Source organism: Palaemon carinicauda, chromosome 16 (genome assembly GCF_036898095.1).
Source record: "Palaemon carinicauda isolate YSFRI2023 chromosome 16, ASM3689809v2, whole genome shotgun sequence".
Lineage (NCBI taxonomy): Eukaryota > Metazoa > Arthropoda > Malacostraca > Decapoda > Palaemonidae > Palaemon > Palaemon carinicauda.
In genome coordinates, this window is record NC_090740.1 from 63,891,883 (window position 1) to 63,914,907 (window position 23,025).

Sequence of the window (23,025 nt, forward strand, 5' to 3'; positions counted from 1 at the left end):
AATGATTAAGAAACATGGTAAAGGTGCTTGCGTGAAGGACTTGGCTAAGATGGATGAACATCTAACATCTATGATCTGTACAGTTTTGAAGCAGATATAATCTCAACGATATAATGCCAGCCAAATGTCTCAAGATAATTTCAAAGATCCATACATTTGTTAATAGGAGAAGGTGATAAAATAAAAATAGATAAAAAAATAAGAAAAAACAATTTTGAACTAGCATTTAAGATTACGGTTACATACTGTACATAGTGTTATGCAGTGATAGCAAAATGCGAGCCTTTTGTCAATCTCCTGTACCTTCCCCCTCCGCCAGCATCTCTGTTAGCTCAAGTCATCTCATCCTCAACGTAAGTACACTGTATAAATTCTTTTTATATCTTTTCATACTCCTTGTATTATGTTTTTATGCAATATTTTTTATTTAGAAATGTATTTTCTAAATTTAATAACATGAAAAATAAGAATATGGGGGTGTCATTTTAATAGTTGGAACAGATTAAGTGCACTTTTAACTTTGTTTATTGGGGGAAATTATTTTGACATACAAGCAAATTGTGATACGAGCTTGCCCCAGGACCGAATTAAACTAGTAAGTCAAGGTACCACTGTGTGCAACTTTGTTTTTTATTATTATAGTTTTATGGATGAGAGAAAAGTCGATAGTCTTCAGTTATTTGTAGAAGGGGAAATGAAAGATGATGCTGCTGTGGTAATCATTATTTGAGGTTCAGAAAAAAGTGCCCGTATAGGTAGTTTACATTATATTAAGCCAGTTGGTGAGACCAGCCGAAAAATGGTCAATGGTAGCCTATCTGGTGGGTAGGTGGGATTATGGCAGTTTCAATGGGAATTTCTTAGAGGAATTTGTTAAATGAAATAGAATAAATGAATAATGTTAGACGGAATTTTGCAGAAAATACATAACTTCAATTCTTGGACTATTTGAAGCGTATAATTTATGTAAATTGTAAAAGTATATCTATAACATGGTGTCTGATTCTGTTTAAGGACTACATCTTGGCAGATAGAATACCTTTTGAGTCTGATTAAATTCTTCGTTAATCGTAAACCAAAGTAATCCCCAGCCTTTCTCCTTCTATCTAGTAAAGCCGTAGCCACCGACTCTCGGTTGCCGCAGTTAACTCTGGTCGTTCTTCCACTGAGTCCAACTCTATTACCTCCTATGTCCAGTTTGTCAAGACAGGAAGCACTCATACATCACTACAGCAACAACATAAACTTTTTCATTTCATGAACATGTCCGTCAAATCGTTTTACATTTAACATTTCTTATCCATTTCTTACGTTAGGGGTTATAACATTACAAATCTTTAAAAATTAGTGTATATATGTATTTATGAAATACATTGAGTAAAATTCCTTTATTTTTTAAAAGAAAAATACTTTTCATTTACAAGCATTTTGGGTTGCGGGCTGGCACTTGGAAGGGATTAAAATCATAAGCTGAGGTATTACTGTATGTATGTATAAAAATATTTTATAGATTACTTGAACATCGAAGTCTAATTGTAGTTCAGAGAACATTCTAGCCTTTAACACAAGGTAAGAGTTCGTTGAGTAAAAACAAGGTTGATTAAAACTTCATTTGTTTTAAAAGTATTTTTTGAATTTTTGTAGATTGCCATGATAGTTAAACTGCCATCTGTCCGTAAAAATATCCAAACTAGTCTTAATGTTGTTTTGACCCTGAAGATGAATTGCGATCTTCATAAGTCTTCTGGTATGACGCAAGGATCAATATACGCTGAAAGTTGATCGTGGCCTTTTATGAATTTGATTTTACTGGACGTATTTTCATCCATCCTGAAAGAAGAGCAAATTATTAGTGATATAATATTATCAGAATATTGTTGAAAAACGATTTACTAAAAAGTGAAAGCGAAAAGATATTTCACAACTTAAAAAGCTGTCGTATAATTACAAAATCAGGCATTTCTTAGTAGAAGCAGATTTTCCTGAACATTGTCACTTGGCAAGCTATTCAAAGTAAACCAATAATGTTGTCGAATAGCCTTTTAAAAAGTTTATTGTTATCTACCGCATTGTTTTATAGAGTAAAGAAAGTAAACTTCACTGTTTGTTTGACTACAGGTTGATTTACCAGCTGCGGATGATGGCCCAACATGCCGAAAATATGTAAGGAGCATTTAGAATTAGACCCACTCCTAATCTCTCTGGATAATGATCGGTCAAGATGTTGAAGAGAACCCTGACGAGCGGGTAGTCCATACACGTCAGAGAGAATCCTTTCATGTCAAACAGGATGCAGATGTTGTCGGGACCGTCGTCCAAGCATTGCTTGCAGGATTCTTCCTGTTTGGAACAGATGGACAACCGTTAGGCTACTGATTGAGATTTGCAAGTTACTCTAGGTCTACAGGTATAAAATCATGTTGAGGACTTTGACATCCTATAAAATGAGATAACTATGAGCTTGATAGTGTTTCCAGAATTACATAAAAACTTTTTACATAAAAGTTGTAATTTTTTAAAGCTTAATCTTTAGATTCTGCTACTGAAATCCAATGTTAAAATTCATTGTTAGTGGGATAATATCACAAATATGGAATATTTAAAAAAAGAAATATGTATCAGCATTTTTTGAAACAATCTTAGCGCATTTTTTGAAACAAGTGCGAAGTAAGGGATGATGAATGGAGAAGTATTGATTCAAAAGCTCAAGATAGAGATGACTGGCTAAATCTAACCGAGGCCCTTTGCGTCAATAGGCGTAGGAAGAGGAGATGATGATGATGATGATTTTTTTAACATTTTATAACTTAAAAGTCAAAGTTTATAAATGTAATTAACAGGAATTGCCATTGCATTATATGGGAATGAGAGTGATATAAAAGCATGTCGCTCATGATGACACATTAAACCGACCGTTTATATATGAAATAACTTGACTTATGGTCTTTGAAAGCCTAACACAGTATTTTTAACTAAAGTGGAATTATTTACTATTTTAACAGATTACAAAGAGTTTTCATTCGAACAAGAATCCTTTAAAAAGAATATTTCCCCATTGACTGATTTTCTAAGGTAAAAGTGTTGAAAACATTTCAGCAAAGAAAACTAAAGTGGTCTGGTCATATGAAGCGGAGAGAAGATTGTGCGTGCTGAAGGGTCATAGTTGTGGAGGTGGATGGGGGAAGGAGGAGAGGATGGCCTAAGTTAAGATTAAGAGAACAGGATGGCCAAGATAGAAGGAAATGGAGAAGGCTTATACGAAACACCGACTCCATATAGAGATGGGTAAAGGCTGTAGAGAAAAGAGAAGAATAATTTCCAAGTCACTGAACTATGCACGTGTTCTTTTCAATATTTCGGCTTCACTTAACAGACTGACAAACTGAACAAAAGGCAAACAATCCGTTTTTGTTAAGTCTACATTACAACATAAATATGTATTGCTCAGAGCAGGCTGAAAACAATAGTGGTTTATAGGATTTATTAGACTTGCGAGGCAAGGATTGGAAAAGACCGTAATGGTGTGCAAATTTAGGGATGCTAAACTGTTAAGTGCTCGGAAACAAAATACCAGTTACCAGTAGGCTACTGTTGAATACTTGAAGGCTAAAAAGAAAGATAGATACCTAATTGAGGTAACAAAGGAATGAAGAAATGACTATTCATGTTATGATAATTTACAATCGACTACAAATATTTAGGGTCTAAATCCATAACTTAATCTAAACACAACAACTGGGAACTTAAACATATTCTTTGTCCCTTAGAAGTTAACTCTACATTCTATAATCACAACATTACTCGCACAAACCACATTAAGCTATCTGAATTGTATGGAGCTAATGGTGTTAGTAAGCTACATAGGATATGGCACAATTCTAAACAAGGTACATGGTCTCTTTGACCCATACCTATAGGAAAGTACCTTCTAAACAATTAGTGCTGTAGTTAACCTCTTGAGTGAAGAATAATTGGTCATAATTTCCCAAATGAATATGAAAGATATATGAATTACTGAGATCTCAACAGGTGTTCTTACAAAGCAAAATTAAGAGCAGCTATGTCTGCCCTGATCTTTGTATCTTCGACTGTGCTTCAATTTCAAAACTTTTTTGCCTTGTTTCTCCCATTCCTACCTTCTCCTATTCTTACCATCTCCCATTCCTACCATCTCCCATTCCTACCTTCTCCTATTCTTACCATCTCCCATTCCTACCATTTCCCCTTCCTACCTTCTTCCATTCCTACCTTCTCCCATTCCTACCTTCTCCTATTCTTACCATCTCCCATTCCTACCATTTCCCCTTCCTACCTTCTCCCATTCCCTACTTGTGTATCTCAGCCTAGTTATGTTATTGTGTGTCAGTTACTCTACATCAACACACTGATCTAGACTCTTTGTTATAATATTACAGCAAAATCCTTACTTACCAGCATATATATAATGAACTGGGTCATGGCGTCGACATCTCTGTTCCGAAAACTGTGATTACGAACGGCGACATACACTACCGGTCTCATCCGGTTGTCTCTTTCGACCAGTAACTTTGAAACTTTCAGTGCTATGGAACTCTTAACTCCAGGAGTCTCGCTATTTATATCGGCAACATTTGCTTCTTTTCGCCATGCGTCAGTTGCCATTATCCTCTGAAAAGGAATAGAGTTCAGTGCAATAGGTAGAAAATCTGGACAAAATGTACACACTTACATATTCCCATGTCGGAGCAAATTCAATGTTAAAGGAAAAGTCCTGTTTATGGCTTATTGTGATAAAATGATAATCCTGAGTGTTAGTGATGAAATCATCATAAACTGGCCATATGGTTAATAGTTACCAGTCAACTTTAGCCTAATGTTGAAGGTGGGTTGATTTTGACTCTAAATACGTATCCTGAATTCGACAGGATTGAATGCAGTAGAGTCTGAATCAGCTCTTATCAGCTAGATGGGCTAAGTGAAACGTTTACCCTCATTTCTGTTAGCGCTATGGCTTGAATTCCTGGCTGACAGATATATTTATTATAAAGAAAATCTCCTGATAGGTCTGTGACCCCATAGCATAGTGATTTTGTGGCTTATTTAAAAAAAAAAAAAATAAAATCATGAGTGTTGAGCCTATTGATGAAATTATACTAAAGCACCCAAGTGCTATATACTCGCCAATCAGCTGCTATTGTTAAAATTGGTTGATTTAGATATCCTAAATTCAACAGGAATAAGATCAGCAGAGTTGGAACTAGCTCTTATCTCTCTTTACAGCCGAAAGGGCCCAATTTAATGTTTACTCTTATTTCCATCAGTGCTAAGGTTCGAATCCTTGGCCAGGCAAAAATATTTATTATAATAGTAATTTCCTAATGAGGTGGCTTGTTTTGGAAAAAAAATCATACGAGTGATGTTAATAAAATCATCATGAAAAGGGCCAGGTGATGCATAGTTACCAAATAGCTATGAATAGGTTGTGGTGGCCTATTGGAAACGTCCCTGCCTGGTGTTCTGCTGGATGGGAGATCGAGTCACGCTCAAACTTGGTTTCTTATAGTATCTGTAAGCTCCCCATCCTTGTGAGGTAAGGATGGGATGGTTTGAGGAAGCAATAGGTCTATTTATTGAGTCATCAGCAGCCATTGCCTGGCCCTCCGGGGTCTTAGCTTGGGTGGAGAGGGAGCGTTTAGCGTCTTCAAAACTTTTCAACTCAAATCCATAAATCAAATCACGTAGTTTATTATTATTATTATTATTATTGTTGTTGTTGTTGTTGTTGTTGTTATAAAACAAGAATGGAATTTTTCGCGAGTCCTAAAAGAATTCGGAAGAAAATCTTCTCGGATTTCCAAATGGCTTCAGAAGAAATAGCCATAGACTTAGCATGGAATTCTGAATGCCTCCAGAACGGAATCTCACAACGGTATCGGAAGAAAACTTTCCTGGATTTCCAAATGGCTTCAGAAAAAATAGCCATAGACTTAGCATGGAATTCTGAATGCCTCCAGAACGGAATCTCAGAACGGTTTCAGCAGAAAACTTTCCCGAATTTCCAAAAGTCTTCAAAGGACATAGCCGTATACTTAACATGGATTTCTGAATGACTCCAGAACTGAAATTTCCAGGAGCAGTCCTGAACAACTCCTCCCCGAGCTTCAAATGACTTCTGAAGACCTGATCTTCATTTTTTCAAACGTAGCCTACAACACTTCACATGATCTGTATGTAGCTGGCGAAATCTAACCAAGGAATTGCGCGTCAATAGAAGTAAGAGGAAATGAGTTGATGACTGGGAGAAGGATTTCACTTAACTCACAGAGATCACGTTCTGGCGGAATAGGAAGCTGCCGGTAAGAATTATGTGTTACGTCTTCGGAACACCATCAACTACAGATGGTTTTGGTTGCTGCCGAAGTTGCCGATCGTTCGTTTTATATCGCCCGAACTATGGAAAGAGACGGGATCTTCCGTTGGCAGCTGAGCTTTGAAGATCATAATGTATGCGCCTTGAAGGATCCTTTGCTTGGGCTTTTGCGACGATGTCTTATTGAAGGAGACTCTTGGAAAAAGTACGAGGCTTTGTATCGGTGGAAAAATGAATTGCGGGGAATGAGGATGGAGGCAGAATGGTTCAACTGAATGATGAGTGACGTGTAGTTCTTCAACAGGATTGTCCCAAAATTCGCCATTGAAGTAAGGACATATCCAGACGACATTGGTAAATATATCATGTTGCTCGTCATTTACTTTGGCATGATAGTGTATGCGGAGAAATCGATAGTATTCATCTCTTTACTCATTGCCCAGATACGTAAAGAATAAATGCCTTCGATTTCCCTGAGGAATCTGACGAAGTGAGGACTCGCGGCACTGAAATCTCTTTTGAAATCTAGAAGGACACTGACGAACTAAAGAAAAGAGACAATGAAATCTTGAAAGAAACAGATAATCTAATGAAAGAAGATCTTGAAAACTAGAAGACAGGAGAGAACAACGAAGAGGAGCCTCTAATGCCAGAGGTAAGACACCTAAAAATAGAGAGCCTCTAATGCCAGAAGTAAGGCATCTCAAAATATAGATCGAAGACCCTCTAACCATCAAATTGCTAGGCCGCTGATCGCTGTCGTCATCGTCGATGCTTTCAGGATCCTAAGTCTTCTGTCATACAGGGGCATTGCCAAGGGTTTTAATATTACTTGTGGTATCATCTTGTATCATGTTCCTGTTGTGCATGAAGAGCTGGGGCATCTTGATGGCTCCCTGTTGAACATGGTAGGACAATCTTTTAGAAAGTCTCATCATTGTCATTCCAATGTAATGGCCAGGACATCCATGAACTTGATATTGGTAGGAATAAACAACGTTAGACTTCTTCAGAAAGTCCTGTACGGCAGTGTTTGGTTTATATTTTATAATGAGGGATCTTGTCCTCATTGTCCGATAGTAAATAATGAGGTTGATTTCAGTCCTCTTGCATGGATGTGATATCATTATTAACGATGTCCCTCATGGCCTTCTCATCCTGTTGGTGCTATACCTCTGCAGTATAAGTTAACTCTAGAAGGCATGCTTTTGCTGCTGGGCATAGTGTTGTACCAGGTGCCCATTGCACATTTCATCTTTATCGACCTGCCTGTTGGAGTAATCATTGTTCACAAGGACTTTGGTTATCCTATCCTACTCCTTGTGGGTCTCCATCCAGGAAGAACAATGGGGCAGGAGCCGATGAACGTAGGCTCAGATGGTAGAGCTTATGCAGCTGTTAGGACATTCATTGTCACCATACAAGCAAAGGCCTAGCTTCGTGGGCTTAGTGTAAAAGGTGGTATCAAAACCACACTCAGCAGTCGAGACCAGGACATCCAGGAAGGGGAGGCGGCCATTGTCCTGATGTTCCATTGTAAATCTAAGAGAACTATACTCCTCAAAGGACCTACGAAATTCATCAATACATTTGTTAAAGGGGGCTTTCACAAAGTTGTCCTCATTGAACCCTCCTGGAATTATGTACTAAGAAGACTTCCTTCTACACTCATTGTGGGCATATGTACATCCAGAAGGATGATGTAGAGATGAGCTCCCCTGTAGGCGTTCTTTTCGCCATCTTCTGCATGTGTTTCATCTAGGAGCATGTTTTTGCAAGTATAGATCACCCTGATATATATGTTCGTGACATAAGCATTCTTTTATGGGCAAATTGTATTTCTTTTCAGTTGAAGCATAAGCTCTCTGAGCAACAGCTCTTAGCTGAGTATACTTTTTCCAAGTCAAACCTGATCTGTTATCCTTCCAAAGATGATAGGCCTCTTGCTTCTCCAAATAAGCGGGTCTACAATCATCATTGAATCAATTATCATTTGGTATTGTAACACATGAGAAGGGATACGCCTATTAATTAGGTTGACCAAATTCTCATTCAAGAGAACAATAGACTTATGTTTATAAAATTGTGACCAATTCAAATGCAAAAGATCTCTCGACGCCATTCCACTCGGCTTGCGATTTTATATATATCTTACATGAGTATGACACATCAGGGACAGCCAGATCAATCTTAATTGCCAAAGAAATCAAGGCATTATTAGACATCTCAACTGGAGAACCAACCTTACTTGTTATGATACCAAGGGATTCAGTGTATATTAGGTCCAAACATAAACAGTTACCAGACCTCTTAGTAGCTTCACTTATGATTTGCTCACAGCCTGATTCAGAGGCAAAGTCCAAAGGTCTTAAAACATGGCTATCAGTAGAAGAAACAGAATTTAACCACATCCTATGGTGAGCATTGAAATCGCCAATAAGAACAAAAGAGCCCCTTCTATCATCATCTTGTATCTTAGCCATAATGGTAACAAGACAAGCAAAGGTAGAATCATCCAAGTCTGGATTCCAGTAGGTCGAACACAAGTAACAAGTTGTTATAGCTGCCACAGACTTTTATGCCCAGAATATCTTGACATTCACATTCATAGCAGGACATTCATTGGTTTCCTAAAACTTGTAATAAGCAGTTCAGATAAGGGCCTCATTTGAGAAATCAAAATTTATAAACATATTAGAAAATCATTCTGCCTGTAGGGTACTGCAAGGTCTCGAATATTGCCATCCAGCCCACAACTATTGCATAGGGAGTGGTTAAGTTCTCTCTCCTACTGATCGCCATGGCTTAAGAGCTTAAGACTTTGCTTCTGAATCAGGCTGTGAGCAAATCATAAATGAAGCTACTCACAGGTCTGGTAATTGCTTGGACCTCGTATACACCGACTCCCCTGGCGTTATAACTAGTAAGGTTAGTTCTCCAGTCGGGACATCTGATCATGCCTTGATTTCATTAGTAGTGAAGACTGAGCAGCCTGTCCCTGATATATCATACTCTTGTAAAATTTATATGAAATCCCAAGCAGACTGGAATGGGAATTTGCATGATCTTTTGTACTTAATTGGTCACAATTATATAATAGTGTAGATCCTGTCGTCCCTTTGAATGAGAATCTAGTCAACATAATTGATAGGTGTATCCCTTCTCATGTGCTAAGGTACCGAGTGAAGGACATACCGTGGTTCAATGATGATTGTAGACGTGCATATTTGGAGAAGCAGGAGACCTATTACCTTTGGAAGGGTAACAGATCAGATTTGACCTGGAACAAGTATACTCAGCTTTGAGCTTTTGCTCAGAGAGTTTATGCCTCAACTGAAAAGGAGTACAATTTAACCATAAAAGAAACCCTTTCTGGTACAACTCAGGAACATAAATGGTGGACTATCCTTAAATCTACACTCTTTGGTGTAGATGTAACAGTTCCTCCTTTACTTAAACCAGATGTCTCAGTCACTCAATGTCCAAAGGAATAGGCAACCTTTTTGGCTGATGTTTTTGACAGTAAACAGAGTAATGAAAAACTTGAACTTCCTTATTCCTGTTTTCCTGAGGCTAAACTAGCTAGTTTAGCTTTTTGATCTCGTGAAATTAAAGTTCTGTTGATGGACCTTGATGCTTATGGAGGTGTAGACCCAAATGGTATTTTTCCTTTGTTTTTTATAAAGACAGCAGATTTCTTAGCTCCAAAGTTATCTGTCATTTTGCGCAAGTTAGCAAGAAAAGGAGCTTTTAGCACTTGTTGGAGAATTGGTAATGTTACTCCTCTATGTAAATGTGTTTGTGGTAGCTCAAATCCCACTGATTACCGCCCAATTTCCATAACTCCCATATTATCTAAAGTTTTTGAACGTCTTCTGGCAAAACGTCTTAACAAGTTTCCTGAAGGTAATCATCTACTCCCTAGTTAGCAATTTGGTTTTCGTAAAGGCCTTGGAGCATGTGATGCCCTTCTTACAATCTCCAATGCTGTACAGAAATCTCTTGATTGTGGTCAGGAAGTTTGCATGATTAGCCTTGATTTTAGTGCTGCCTTTGACGTGTTAATCATGAGTCCCTTGTTTTCAAACTGAAACAGTTGGGAGTGGGTGTGTTGTTTCTTAGCATTATTATTGATTTTTTAAGTAATAGATCTCAAAGAGTTGTTGATGGCCACCATAGTGAGTATAGGAATGTGATATCCGGTGTTCCACAGGGTAGTGTTCTTAGCCCATTACTTTTCATACTATATACAAATGACATGTGGTTTGGCCTAGAAAACAAGCTTGTTGCATATGCAGATAATGCTACTCTCTTTGCGTCAATTCCATCCCCTGAATGTAGATCTGGGGTTGGTGAATCCCTTAATAGAGATCTAGCTAAAATTAGTGCATGGTGCAAAATATGGGGTATGAAGTTGAATCCTAACAAAACTCAAAGTATGATTGTAAGTAGGTCAAGGACGGTGGCTCCTCAACATCCGGATCTCAGTATTGATAATGTTTCTTTAAATTTCTATGACTTAAAATTTTAGGTGTGATTCTCAACAGCAAATTTACTTTTGAGAAAACACATTAGGTCTGTGTCTTCTTCAATTGCACAAAAAATAGGCTTATTGAGAAAGTCTTACAAGATTTTCGGTGATCAATCTATTCTGAAGAAGTGTTTTAATTCTTTCATTCTATCTTGTTTCGAGTATTGTTCTCCTGTCTGGTGTTCATCTGCTGATTCTCATCTTAATTTGTTGGACAGAAACTTACGGTCTATTAAATTTCTTACTCCTGATCTAGATATTAATCTTTGGCACTGTCGTTCAATTAGTTCATTATGCATGTTGCATAAGATTTTTCATAATTCTGACCATCCTTTACATTCAGGTCTCCCTGGACAATTCTATCCTGTCCGTAATACTAGGCAGGCAGTTAATTCTAATAGCCAGGCCTTCTCCATCATGAGGCTCAATACTACACAGTATTCTAGAAGTTTTATTCTAGTTGTTACCAAGTTGTGGAATGATCTTCCTAATCGGGTAGTTGAATCAGTAGAACTTCAAAAGTTCAAAGTTGGAGCAAATGTTTTTATGTTGACCAGGCTGACATGAGTCTTTTTAAAGTTTATATATGACATATCTGTTTTTGACATTGTTAATAGTTTATATAGGACATATCTGTTTTGACGCTGTTACTGTTTTTAGAATGGCATATTGCTAATTTATTCTCATCATTTATTTATTTCCTAATTTCCTTTCCTCACTGGGCTATTTTTCCCCGTTGGAGCCCTTGGTCTTATAGCATCTTGCTTTTCTAACTAGGGGTGTAGCTTGGCTAGTAATAATAATAATAATAATAATAATACATTAGACAACACTGTTGAAGTCTAGGATGTACTAGTCCCTGATTTTGCGAAATATATCCAGATAGAATAAGAATTAAATGCAATAAAAAGTTCTCATCATATTTGAAATAAAGATTAACAATTGTATATAAAGCGACTTATACAACTCTAAAGACAAAATGTCAGATAAAATTGGTCAACTGGATGGAGCCGACACATCATGCAAGGCTATGTACCCTCCAGGATAGCCACTCTAACGAAGGGAGAACAGTAATGATGACTTTGAAAATGAATACCCGAGAAGATAAAAAACAGATAAGACAACATCTTGATAAACCACCGGGCATCCATGGCCCTTTTATTAAGTCTGTCCATTACACCATTAAAAAAAATACACACACAAGAGAAAAATAAATAAGATAGTGTGTCTGAGTATACCCTCAAGCAAGAGAACTCTACCCCAAGACAGTGGGAGACCATGGCACAGAGAACTGCCTTTACCAAGAGAAGAGGAGCCACTGAACAGATAAAGTGCAGTAGTTAACCCCTTCAGTGAAAAAGAATTGTTGGGTAATCTCAATGTTGTCAGGTATATGAGAACAGAGGAGAATATGTAAATAATATAACAGACGATTTGATGTATATGTAGGCAAAAAGGAAAAATGAGCTGTAACCAGAGAAAGATTCAATGTAGTACTATCTAGCGGTAGTATCTTACCAGGGGCCATCTTATTACTTAACCAAGGTATTCAATAAATTTCCATTATCAAAGGACATATTAAAGCTTGATTATTACGAGATCACAATAATCACATCGTAATTCTTTTGGAAATCTTATCTTATCTTATCTTGGTAATTAATGACAATGGTGCAAGACCATCTTGTGTCTACTGTACCTCGTAAGCAGCCTCGACTGTGTGGTGAGCCACCAAATATCGTCTCAGCAGCTTCTCATCAACTTTCATGTTCTTGATCTTCGTTTCGGAAGACTCTATGACCTCTTTTAGCTTTTCGACATCTCCCATGGCTTCTATGGTATCCAATTTTCTGAAAAAAAAGACTGCCCTTAAGATAAGCAGTACACAAGGCTAGACTACCTAAGATCCTGCATAGGTTAGGTAACTAGACTGCTGTTAATATAATAACAACAACCGGACATTTGGTAATCAGAACTCTAGCATTAACGCATAACATAGGATAACAGCTTAGGAACCAGCACGTGGTCCATACCATACACATAGAACAATATCTCACCTGTATCTTATAGTAGTAACATCGAGACATGGCACTGAGAAGGAAAGGATAATGTTATAAGGTAGGAATAGATACTGTGCATGTTCCTGCTTATAACACCGAGACAACAGCCATCAGCCGAATCCCCGCCAAACAAGGACTCCACAACAAATGGAAAATAGCTGAAAATTGTATTATTGTTTCTCAATAATAGAACTGCAACTGAAAAACTTATTAGTAATAAAATATACATGTATACACAAGTACTACTCCAAGTACTACTCCATCACACTAAAACTCTCCTGAAAGCAATTAATAATGTCTATCCTCAGTACTATGGCCTTATACTTGTCTTGTATTAGAAGTCTCTTGATTCAGGATATACCCAAAAGTTTTTATCGGTTTAACAATATGTTGGACAGTTTAATTGAAGGATCTAGGATGCCCAGTTGTTTATCAAGAGGTTGCTTTATCCTTGTCTTTATTTTTATTTTCATCTGTTATCTTCATATCCAATCTCATGATTACTGATCTTTCATTTTATTATCATTATTATTATTATTACTTGCTAAGCTACAACCCTAGTTGAAAAAGCAGGATGCTATAAGCTCAGGGGCTCTAACAAGGACAATAGCCCAGAGAGGAAAGGAAAAAAGGAAAAATAAAATATTTCAAGAGCAGTAACAATATTAAGATAAATCTTTCCTATATGAACTATAAAAACTTTAACAAAACAAGAGGAAGAGAATTGTGTATCCTCAATCAAGAAAACTCTAACCCAAGACAGTGGAAGACCATGGTACAGAGGCTATGGCACTACCCAAGATTAGAGAACAATGGTTTGATTTTGGAGCGTCCTTCTAGAAAAGCTGCTTACCATAGCTAAAGAGTCTCATTTACCTTTACCAAGAGGAAATTAGCCACTGAACAATTTCAGTGGAGTAGTTAATCCCTTGAAAGAAGAAAATTTTTTTGGTAATTTTAGCGTTGTCAGGTGTATGAGGACAGAGGAGAATTTGTAAAGAATAGGCCAGACTATTCTGTGTATGTGTAGGTAAAGGGAAAACGAACAGTAACCAGAGAGAAGGATCCAATGTAGTACTGTCAAGCCAGTCAAAGGACCCCATAACTCTTTAGCAGTAGTATGTCAATGAGTGGCTGGTGCCCTGGCCAACCTACTACCTATTGATTCGGTACTTATGAATTTTCTTAAACATCATGTGTGTTTTCTGTCTGGCATTTTCGATGAAACAGAATCCCTCAATACTGTTTACTGTAAGATACCAGAGAACAGAATTAGCAACAGCAGTTGCTGCCTTATATCAGTTGACACTGCATCATCGAAACTTATCTTACATCCTATTGAAGGAGCAAGTTAGTATTATTATTATTATTATTATTATTATTATTATTATTATTATTATTATTATTATTTAAGCTACAACCCTAGTTTGAAAAGCAAAAGGCTATAAGCCCAAAGTCTCCTACAGGGAAAGATAGCCCAGTGAGGAAAGGAAAGAAATAAGCTACAAGAGAAGTAATGAACAAGAAAAATAAAAAAAAAATATTTCAAGAACAGTAACAACAGTAAGATAGATCTTTCATTTATAAACTATAAAAACTTAAAAAAATCAAGACTACGAGAAATGAAATAGAGTAATGTGCCCGAGTGTATCCTCAAGCAAGAGAACTGTAACCTAAGACAGGGGAAGACCATGGTACAAGTAAAATAAGATATTTTAAGAACAGTAACGACGTTGGAATAGATCCTTCGTATATATAAAGTATATTTGTTATTATTATTACTGTTATTTTTTCCCCATTATTATTAATTTCCTTTCTATTTCTACAAATGTGATAGAAAATCAATTGCTTAATCATTTAACTGATAATGATTTTCGTCCTACTAAACCATTTAAAAGGTTCAAAGGCCGCTCTTGAATGGGAGAGGCAAGGGACAGTGACATTGCCTTATCAAGCAGGACAATGCCCTAGAGACTGACCATATATACATATGATCAGCGCCCAAGGGCCTCTCCACCCATACTAGGACCAAGGAGGGCCAGGCACCGGCTACTGATGATTCAGCAGATAGACCTATAGGCTCCCTCAAACCCCCCATCATTAGCTCATAAGGATGATGAGGTTGCAGCAACCAAAGAAACTAACGAATTTGAGTGGGACTCGAATCCCAGTCTAGTCTGGCGTTCACCAGTCAGGGACGTTACAACATCAGCCACCACTTTTATTTTACTTTAAGAGTACAATAACAAAGAGTTCTATTTCTCTCTTGAGAATTGATCTCGTTATTGTGCTTTTGATCACTGTCTTAGGGTTGAGTACTCTTGCTTGAGGGTACACTCAACACTATTCTATCTTATTTCTTTTACTCTTTTTTTAAAGTTTTATAGTTTATATATTATGAAAGATCTATTTTGATGTTACTGTTCTTAAAATATTTTATTGTAATTATTCATTACTTCACTTGTAGTTTTTTATTCCCTTGTTTCCTTTCCTCACTGGGCTATTCGTCCTTTAGCTTATAGCATCCTGCTTTTCCAACTAGGGTTGAGCTTAGCCAGAAATAACTAGTGCAGTCCCTATGGCATTATCCTGCTAGCTAGGGTATTGTCACTGTTCCTTGCCTCTGCCTTTCATGATCGGCCTTTGAACTGTTAAAATATCATTCATGTTTCTATGATCCCTAAATATAGTATTATTATAACCATAATTTTCTGTAAAACTGTGATTACTCACATGAAAATTCAGGGTGATCTATCGTAGGTTTAGAAAACTGAATGTGAGGCTCCAGTTTCTCCTTTCTATTGCCATAAAGTAAAGCTATACTATACAGTATGAATTTGTAAATGACACAAACCTTCAGAATGGATATTATTCGGTTTCTTATCAGTAGAGAATCTATCTTAACACTGCCAACTGCAGCACACGGACATCTTTCAGTTTCGTCCCCCTAACTGTTTATATCAAACCCTTCAAAGTCCATCACTATCCATACGATTCTTATCTATTGGATAAGATAATGATAATGAGTTCATTTCAGAGATTCTCAGAGTGATTTCGATAGTTTAGTAGCATTCTTTCATGTGCATAAGGACAAGAATATATTAATCTGAATAACTAGAATTTTAATGAATAGGTTTCTGTTTGTTCATAAGAAAATTGCCTAACGGTTTGTTTTCAGAATCTCCTGCAAGGCATCCTCAAGGCAAGATTGCTTTGGGGCTAAATATTTAAATAACAGATTGCAAAGAGTTGTTGTTGATGGGTACTATAGTGAGTTTAGGAATGTGATATTTGGTGTTCCTCTGGGTAGTGTTCTTGGCCCATTACTTTTCATACTATATACACATGACATGTGGTTTGGCCTAGAAAACAAGTTCCTTGCGTATGCAGATGATGCTACTCTCTTTGCATCAATTCAATCTCCTGAATGTAGATCTGGGGTTGCTGAATCCCTTTATAAAGATCTAGGTAAAATTAGTGCATGGTGCAAATTATAGGGCATGAAGTCGAATCTAAACAAAACTCAAAGAATTATTGTAAGTAGGCCAAGGACAGTGGCTCCTCAACATCCAGATCTCGACATTGATAATGTTTCTTCAACTCCTTATAACTTTTTTAAAATTCTAGGGGTGATTCTCGACAGAAAATTTACTATTGAGAAAAACATCAGATCTTTGTCTTCTTAAATTGTAAAAAAAAAAATAGGCTTATTAAGAAAGTCTTTGAAATATTTTGGTGATCAATCTATTCTGACAAAGTGTTTTGATTCTTTCAATCTACCTTTTTTCTTTTGAGTATTGTTCTCCTGTCTGATCATCGGCTGCTGAATCTCAGCTTAATTTGTTAAACAAGAATTTGAGGCCTATTTAATTTCTTATTTCTGATCTAGATATTAGTCTTTGGCACCATTGTTCAGTTAGTTTGTTGTGCATGTTGCATAAGATATTTCATGATTATGACCATCCTTTGCATTCAAGTCTTCCTGGATGGTACCATATTGTTATTGATACTGGGTATGCAGTTAATTCAACTAGCCAGGCCTTCTCCATCATAAGGCTCAAAATTACGCAGTATTCTAGAAGTTTTATCCAGCTGTGACCAAATTCTGGAATGAAATTCCTAATCGGGAAGTTGAATTAGTGGAACTTCAGAAGTTCAAACTTGCAGTGAATGTTTTTATGTTGAACAGGCTGACACAAGTCTCTTTTCATAGTTATGCATAGTTATCCTACTATAGATGCCGCACGAACCGAGCCCGCATACGTCTGGACGACAGCCATCTTGCGGCGGGAACTTATCAAGGTCGCTCGGTACAAATTCAGTTCTCACCGTTGTTTAGTGTTAGCTAGCTGCAATTTTATGCTGCCTTCAGATGCACCAAGAAAGGTGCAGTGATGTATATTAAAGAGCAAACACACAGAAATAAAATTGCACAAACACACACACATACACACACACACATATATATATACACGCACACACACACACACACACACACATATATATATATATATATATATATATATATATATATATATATATATATATATATATATACACACACACACGCACACAAATATAACCCCCATTTGTTAACACCCTTCCCTATCATAAACAAATAAAATGAGAGAGAAAACCTAAGTGCAAGAGAACTAGAGTTTGCATCAAAAACCTACTGTACTTCGTTTACATGAAAATTGATTAACTGAAGGTTATTCTTGCAGATTCAAGCAACTGTTGCCACGTTCTCTTTTTTTATGCTAAACTCAACAAAAAACAATTGTTCTTTCAGGAATAAACACATTATTATTATTATTATTATTATTATTATTATTATTATTATTATTATTATTACAAGCTATGCTATAACCCAAATTGGAAAAGCAGGATGCTATAAGCCCAAGGGCTTCAACATTGAAAAAATAGTCCAGTGAGGAAAAGAAATGAATAAACTAGAAGAGAAGAATAAACAATCAAAATGAAATATTTCAAGAACAGTAACAACATTAAATTAGATCCTTCACATATAAACTTAAAAAACAAGAGGAAGAGAAATAATATAGAACAGCATGCCCGAGAGTACCCCCAAGCAAGAGAACTCTAACCCAAGACTGGAAGACCATGGTACAGAGGCTATGGCACTACCCAGGATTAAAGAACAATGGTTTGATATTGGAGTGTCCTTCTCCTAGAAGAGCTGCTTACCATAGCTGAAGAGTCTCTTCTACCCTTACCAAAAGGAAGTAGCCACTGACTATTTCAGTGCAGTAGTTAACCCCTTAAGTAAAGAAGAACTGTTTTGTAATCTCAGTGTTGTCAGGTGTATAAGGACAGAGGAGAATTTGGTAAGAATAGGCCAAACTACTTGGTGTATGTGTAAGCAAACACAAAATGAGTGGTAACCAGAGAGAGGGATCCAATATAGTAATATCTGACCAGTCAAAGGACCCATTAAGTCTCAAGTGGTAGTATCTTAATAGGTAGCTGTTGCCTCGGCCAACCCACTACCTGTAAACTTATGAAATTTCTAAGTATGGAGAGAGATATAAAAACTAGTATGTTGTTCTTGCAGGAGTAAACGCAATAACTTATGATATCTGTACATATAGAGAGTGGCATAAATATCTTGTATGCCTTTGAATATTGGAGATAGAAAAGCTGATAACTTATGCTTGGTGATATACATATACGGAAATACGGAAAAGAAGAAGCTCCCCGGGGTACAGATACACACACACACTACTCCTATAAAATTGATATTAACATATTATAATGTGGCTAATTAAATAGTTTATTAAATAAAGCTAATTTACTTACATACTTAAAGATTTGAAGTTCTACAATTACTTTCGTAACGATGACATAATCCATATTGAAAGATCATTTAAGATACAGAATTAAAGACGAAGGTGAAAATATGGTCAATAATTCTATATCATTATTATTACTTGCTAAGCTATAACCCTAGTTGGAAAAGCAGGATGCTATAAGCCCAGGGGCTCCAACAGGGAAAATAGCCCAGTGAGAAAAGAAAACAGGGAAAATTGATATTATAAGAACAGTAACATTAAAATAAATATCTCCTATATAAACTATAAAAACTTTAACAAAACAAGAGGAAGAGAAATTAGATAGGATAGTGTGCCTGAGTGTACCCTCAAGCAAGTGAACTCTAACCCAAGACAGTAGAAGATCATGGTACAGAGGCTATGACACTACCCAAGACTAGAGAACAAAGGTTTGATTTTGGAGTGTCCTCTTAGAAGAGCTGCTTATCATAGCTAAAGAGTCTCTTCTACCCTTATGTAGAGGGAGGTAGCCTCTGAAACATGATAGTGCAGTAACCCCTTGGGTGAAGAAGAATTGTTTGGTAATCTCAATGTTGTCAGGTGTATGAGGACAGAGGAGAATATTTAAAGAATAGGCTAAACTATTCGGTGTATATGTAGGCAAAAGGAAAATAAACCGTAACCATTCCAACCATTGAGGTTCATGTTCTGACTAACCCTGTTATTCACTTTTTAACCAAGTAAATGTTTTATGTAAATTGTTCCTGTTTCGTTTAATGTTGTTTCTGACTAACTCATTTCAGCATTCAACTTTGCACATCCAATAAGATGGCCTTATAAGAAATAGTCTAATTTGTGAGAATAAAGGCACGAGATAGGTTAAAGTAATCCTCAATTTTGATTTTTACATATTATTAAGAGATTAAATTGAATTATCAGATGAGTTTTTAATGACAATTATGTAGAATAATTTGTATTCCTCCCTCAGAGGCAATTAGAATACTGACATGTTCCAACCCATGCAGTCCGGTAACCTATTACGCTCTTGTGTTATTGTCCAGCACTCTCAGTTGGGGTGTACTATCCCATCTAGGTGTAGCCCCTGAACACTGAGGTGGTATTGGTGCAAACTCAATATATAAAAAAAAAACTTATCTGGACTTAACAACCCAGTGATGGTGGACAAACCACAGCATTGTAAGTTTCTGACCTGTTGGCGAGAGTGTTGGCACTCCAATCCCCCAGGATAGATATCTGTTGTGGGGAGGTCTTCCTGGAAGTCAATTTCCCACACTTTTTCTTTTTCCACACTAGTAGAATATGTCAAGGTTTTATTAACTTTTCTTCCTGTCGAGACACCAGTGATTTTGGTCCACATAAACTTCACATAGTATAGGTACTAGGTTGGCCAAGGCACCAGCCACTTGCTGAGATACTACCGTCAGAGAGTTATTGGGTCCTTTGACTGCCCAGACAGTACTACAGCGAATCCCTCTGTCTTGTTACGGATCATTTTTCATTTGCCTACACAAACACTGAATAATCTGGCCTATTCTTTCCACATGCTCCTGTCCTCATGCACCTGACAACGCCGAGATTACCAAACAATTCTTCTTCGCTCAAGGGGTTAACTACTGCTCTGTAATTGTTCAGTGGCTACTTTCTTCTTGGTAAGGGTAGAAGAGACTCTTTAGCTATGGTGAGCAGCACTTGTAGGAGGACACCCCAAAATCAAACCATCGTTCTCTAGTCTTAGGCAGTACCATAGCCTCTGTACCATGGTCTTCCACTGGATTGGGTTACAGTTTGGTAATCTAAGTGTTGTCAGGTGTATGAGGACACAAGAGAATATGGAAATAATAGGCCAAACCGTTCTGTGTATATGTAGGCAAAGGAGAAATGAGCCGTAACCAGAGATAGGGATCCAATGCTGTGCTATATGGCCAGTCAAAAGATCACCTAAAGTTGCCTAAGATGAAGAGTACTATTGCAAGGCTTGGATATCCTGATCTTCAATTTGAGAAATATTATTTTTCTTTTGCTATAGCAGTAATCGTGTAAAGGCATTTCTTTCAGAGGTTAGAAATAGTGCACTTTGTTTACCATGAAATTAGGCCTATAGGTATATTGTATCCAGCGAACATGGGCTAGGCCTATGTAATCTTACGCCCATTCTTACATGTAATCAGAAAATTCAGTGGGTTAATCAGTACGTGACGAATTTTGATTCAGACATACATGCAGTTATGAAATATTGAATGATATGCCCAGCAGCTTACTGTGTATTTGAAGAAACGAACTCATTTAAAGAAATAATTTTATTTGAAAGTAAGTTGCATACTATGTGGTTGTATATGAAGGAATATATATATATATATATATATATATATATATATATATATATATACAGTATATATATATATATATATATATATATATATATATATATATATATATATATATATATATATATATGAAGGCACTTATGCTATTGAAGGTAGTAGGTTGGCCAGGGCACCAGCCACCCGTTGAGATACTGCCGCTAAAGAGTTATTGGGTTCTTCTGACTGCCCAGACAGTACTACAGTACATTGGAACCTTCTCTCTGGTTACGGCTCATTTTCCTTTTGCCTACACATACAACAAATAGTCTGGCCTATTCTTTCCACATTCTCCTCTGTCCTCTTACACCGGACAGCACTGTGATTACCAAAGAATTCTTCTTCACATTAAAGATTGACTACAACACTGCAATAGTTCAGTGGCTGATTTCCACTTGGTAAGGGTAGAAGAGACTCTTTAGCTATGGTAAGCAGCTCTTCTAGGAGAAGGACACTCCAAAATCAAACCATTTTTGTTCTCTAGTCTTGGGTAGTGCCATAGCCTCTGTACCATGGTCTTTCGCTGTCTTAGGATAGAATTCTCTTGCTTGAGGGTACAATCGGGCACACTATTCTATCTTATTTCCCTTCCTTTCGTTTTTTAAAGTTGTTACAGTTAATACATAGAAGATATTACCTCCACCAACGAGGTTTGGGGAAGGTTGTATTATTGCCCGTGTTTTTCTGTTTGTTTGTTTGTTTATGAAGGGCTTCCTGCACACAGTTTTACTCATGGAGTGGTGAAGCTTTCAGGGGTTAATTGTTGTGTTGAGACGTGGTTTCACGAAGTGAGCTGCCGTGGCGGGGATCTGCGCTCTCTGTTTGCTTTTCTAGTTCAATGTTGTTGAAATTCTTAAATTTTTTTATTTTGATTGTTTATTATCTCTCTTGTAGTTTATTTATCTCCTTCTTTCCTTTCCTAACTGGGCTATTTTTCTCTGTTGGAGCCCTTGGTCTTATAGCATCCTGCTTTTCCAACCAGGGTTGTAGCTTAGCTTGTCATAATAATAATGAATAATATTATATAAATTTGTATATATATATATATATATATATATATATATATATATATGTATATATATACAATTTTATATATATATATGTATATATACACACACGTATATATATAAATATATATACATATATATATATACAGTATATATATATATATATATATATATATATATATATATATATATATATATATATATATATATATGTGTGTGTGTGTGTGTGTTTGTCTGCGTGTGTTACTCTTTTCTATTTTTTTTAAGTGATATCCCAATGTGGATAAAACTCGCCCTCTTTTCTTCAGTCAACTATGTCCTTTGGGAATAACTTCAATGGAAGGACAATAATGAAGACTGACTCTATTGCTGTGATAAAGATTAAAATGTACATAATCCAAACCTGTCAGTCCGGAGCATATTGCAATATTTAGCAAGTTTTATTCAACGAAGATCACTACGAAAGTAAAGGGGTATATCCGAGGCAGATGTTCAGAAGTGGCACATGTGTATATATCAACAGCTGTAGCGCACCGGACAAGACAAGTGGCCTAGCTGCTTCTCCTAGCACACTCAGTTAGAGACTGAGAGAAGCAAGGCAAGAGTGCCTTGCTGATTGGTGTAGGTGCGTCATGAGTTCATCAAACAACAATTGTAGGAAAAGAATGAACAAGCGGGCCATTCTGTCCGGTCTGCTCCCCATTTCCTCATATTTGACTCTATGTATATTCCATAAAGACATAATACTTACACGTACATTTATCGTACTTAAAAAGGAGTTTTAAATAAATGACTTCCTTCAAAAACAAGATAAGTAATTGCTTTAAAACTACTTCATTTTCTTCTGTTTTAACTATTTAAACAAAAATACTCAAAGCATAACATCCTTAGCAAGGGTGATATATATATAT

General features: G+C 36.6%; 1 protein-coding gene across 2 annotated transcripts; it reads right to left on the minus strand.

Moving 5' to 3' along the window:
- Positions 1 to 1,611: 1,611 nt before the first annotated feature.
- Positions 1,612 to 22,691, minus strand: LOC137655749 (uncharacterized). 2 transcript variants are annotated; one of them, XM_068389812.1, is made up of 5 exons: positions 22,518 to 22,691; positions 12,577 to 12,727; positions 4,432 to 4,647; positions 2,129 to 2,340; positions 1,612 to 1,830 (listed from the first exon to the last, which is right to left on the minus strand). In XM_068389812.1, exons 1-5 carry the CDS (start codon positions 22,532 to 22,534, stop codon positions 1,734 to 1,736), a joined length of 693 nt encoding a protein of 230 aa, XP_068245913.1. In that variant the 5' UTR covers positions 22,535 to 22,691; the 3' UTR covers positions 1,612 to 1,733. The 2 variants fall into 2 exon arrangements, with proteins under 2 accessions (XP_068245913.1, XP_068245914.1); XM_068389813.1 differs by lacking the exon at positions 22,518 to 22,691 and adding an exon at positions 15,671 to 15,693.
- Between the last annotated feature and the right edge of the window lie 334 nt (positions 22,692 to 23,025).

Excerpts from the sequence above, each read along its gene's own strand:
- LOC137655749 (XM_068389812.1), bottom strand. Across the intron at positions 4,648-12,576 it reads CAGTCGAGGCTGCTTACGAG|AGGATAATGGCAACTGACGC; the intron begins GTACAGTAGACA and ends ATTCCTTTTCAG. Across the intron at positions 1,831-2,128 it reads TGGGCCATCATCCGCAGCTG|GATGGATGAAAATACGTCCA; the intron begins GTAAATCAACCT and ends CTCTTCTTTCAG.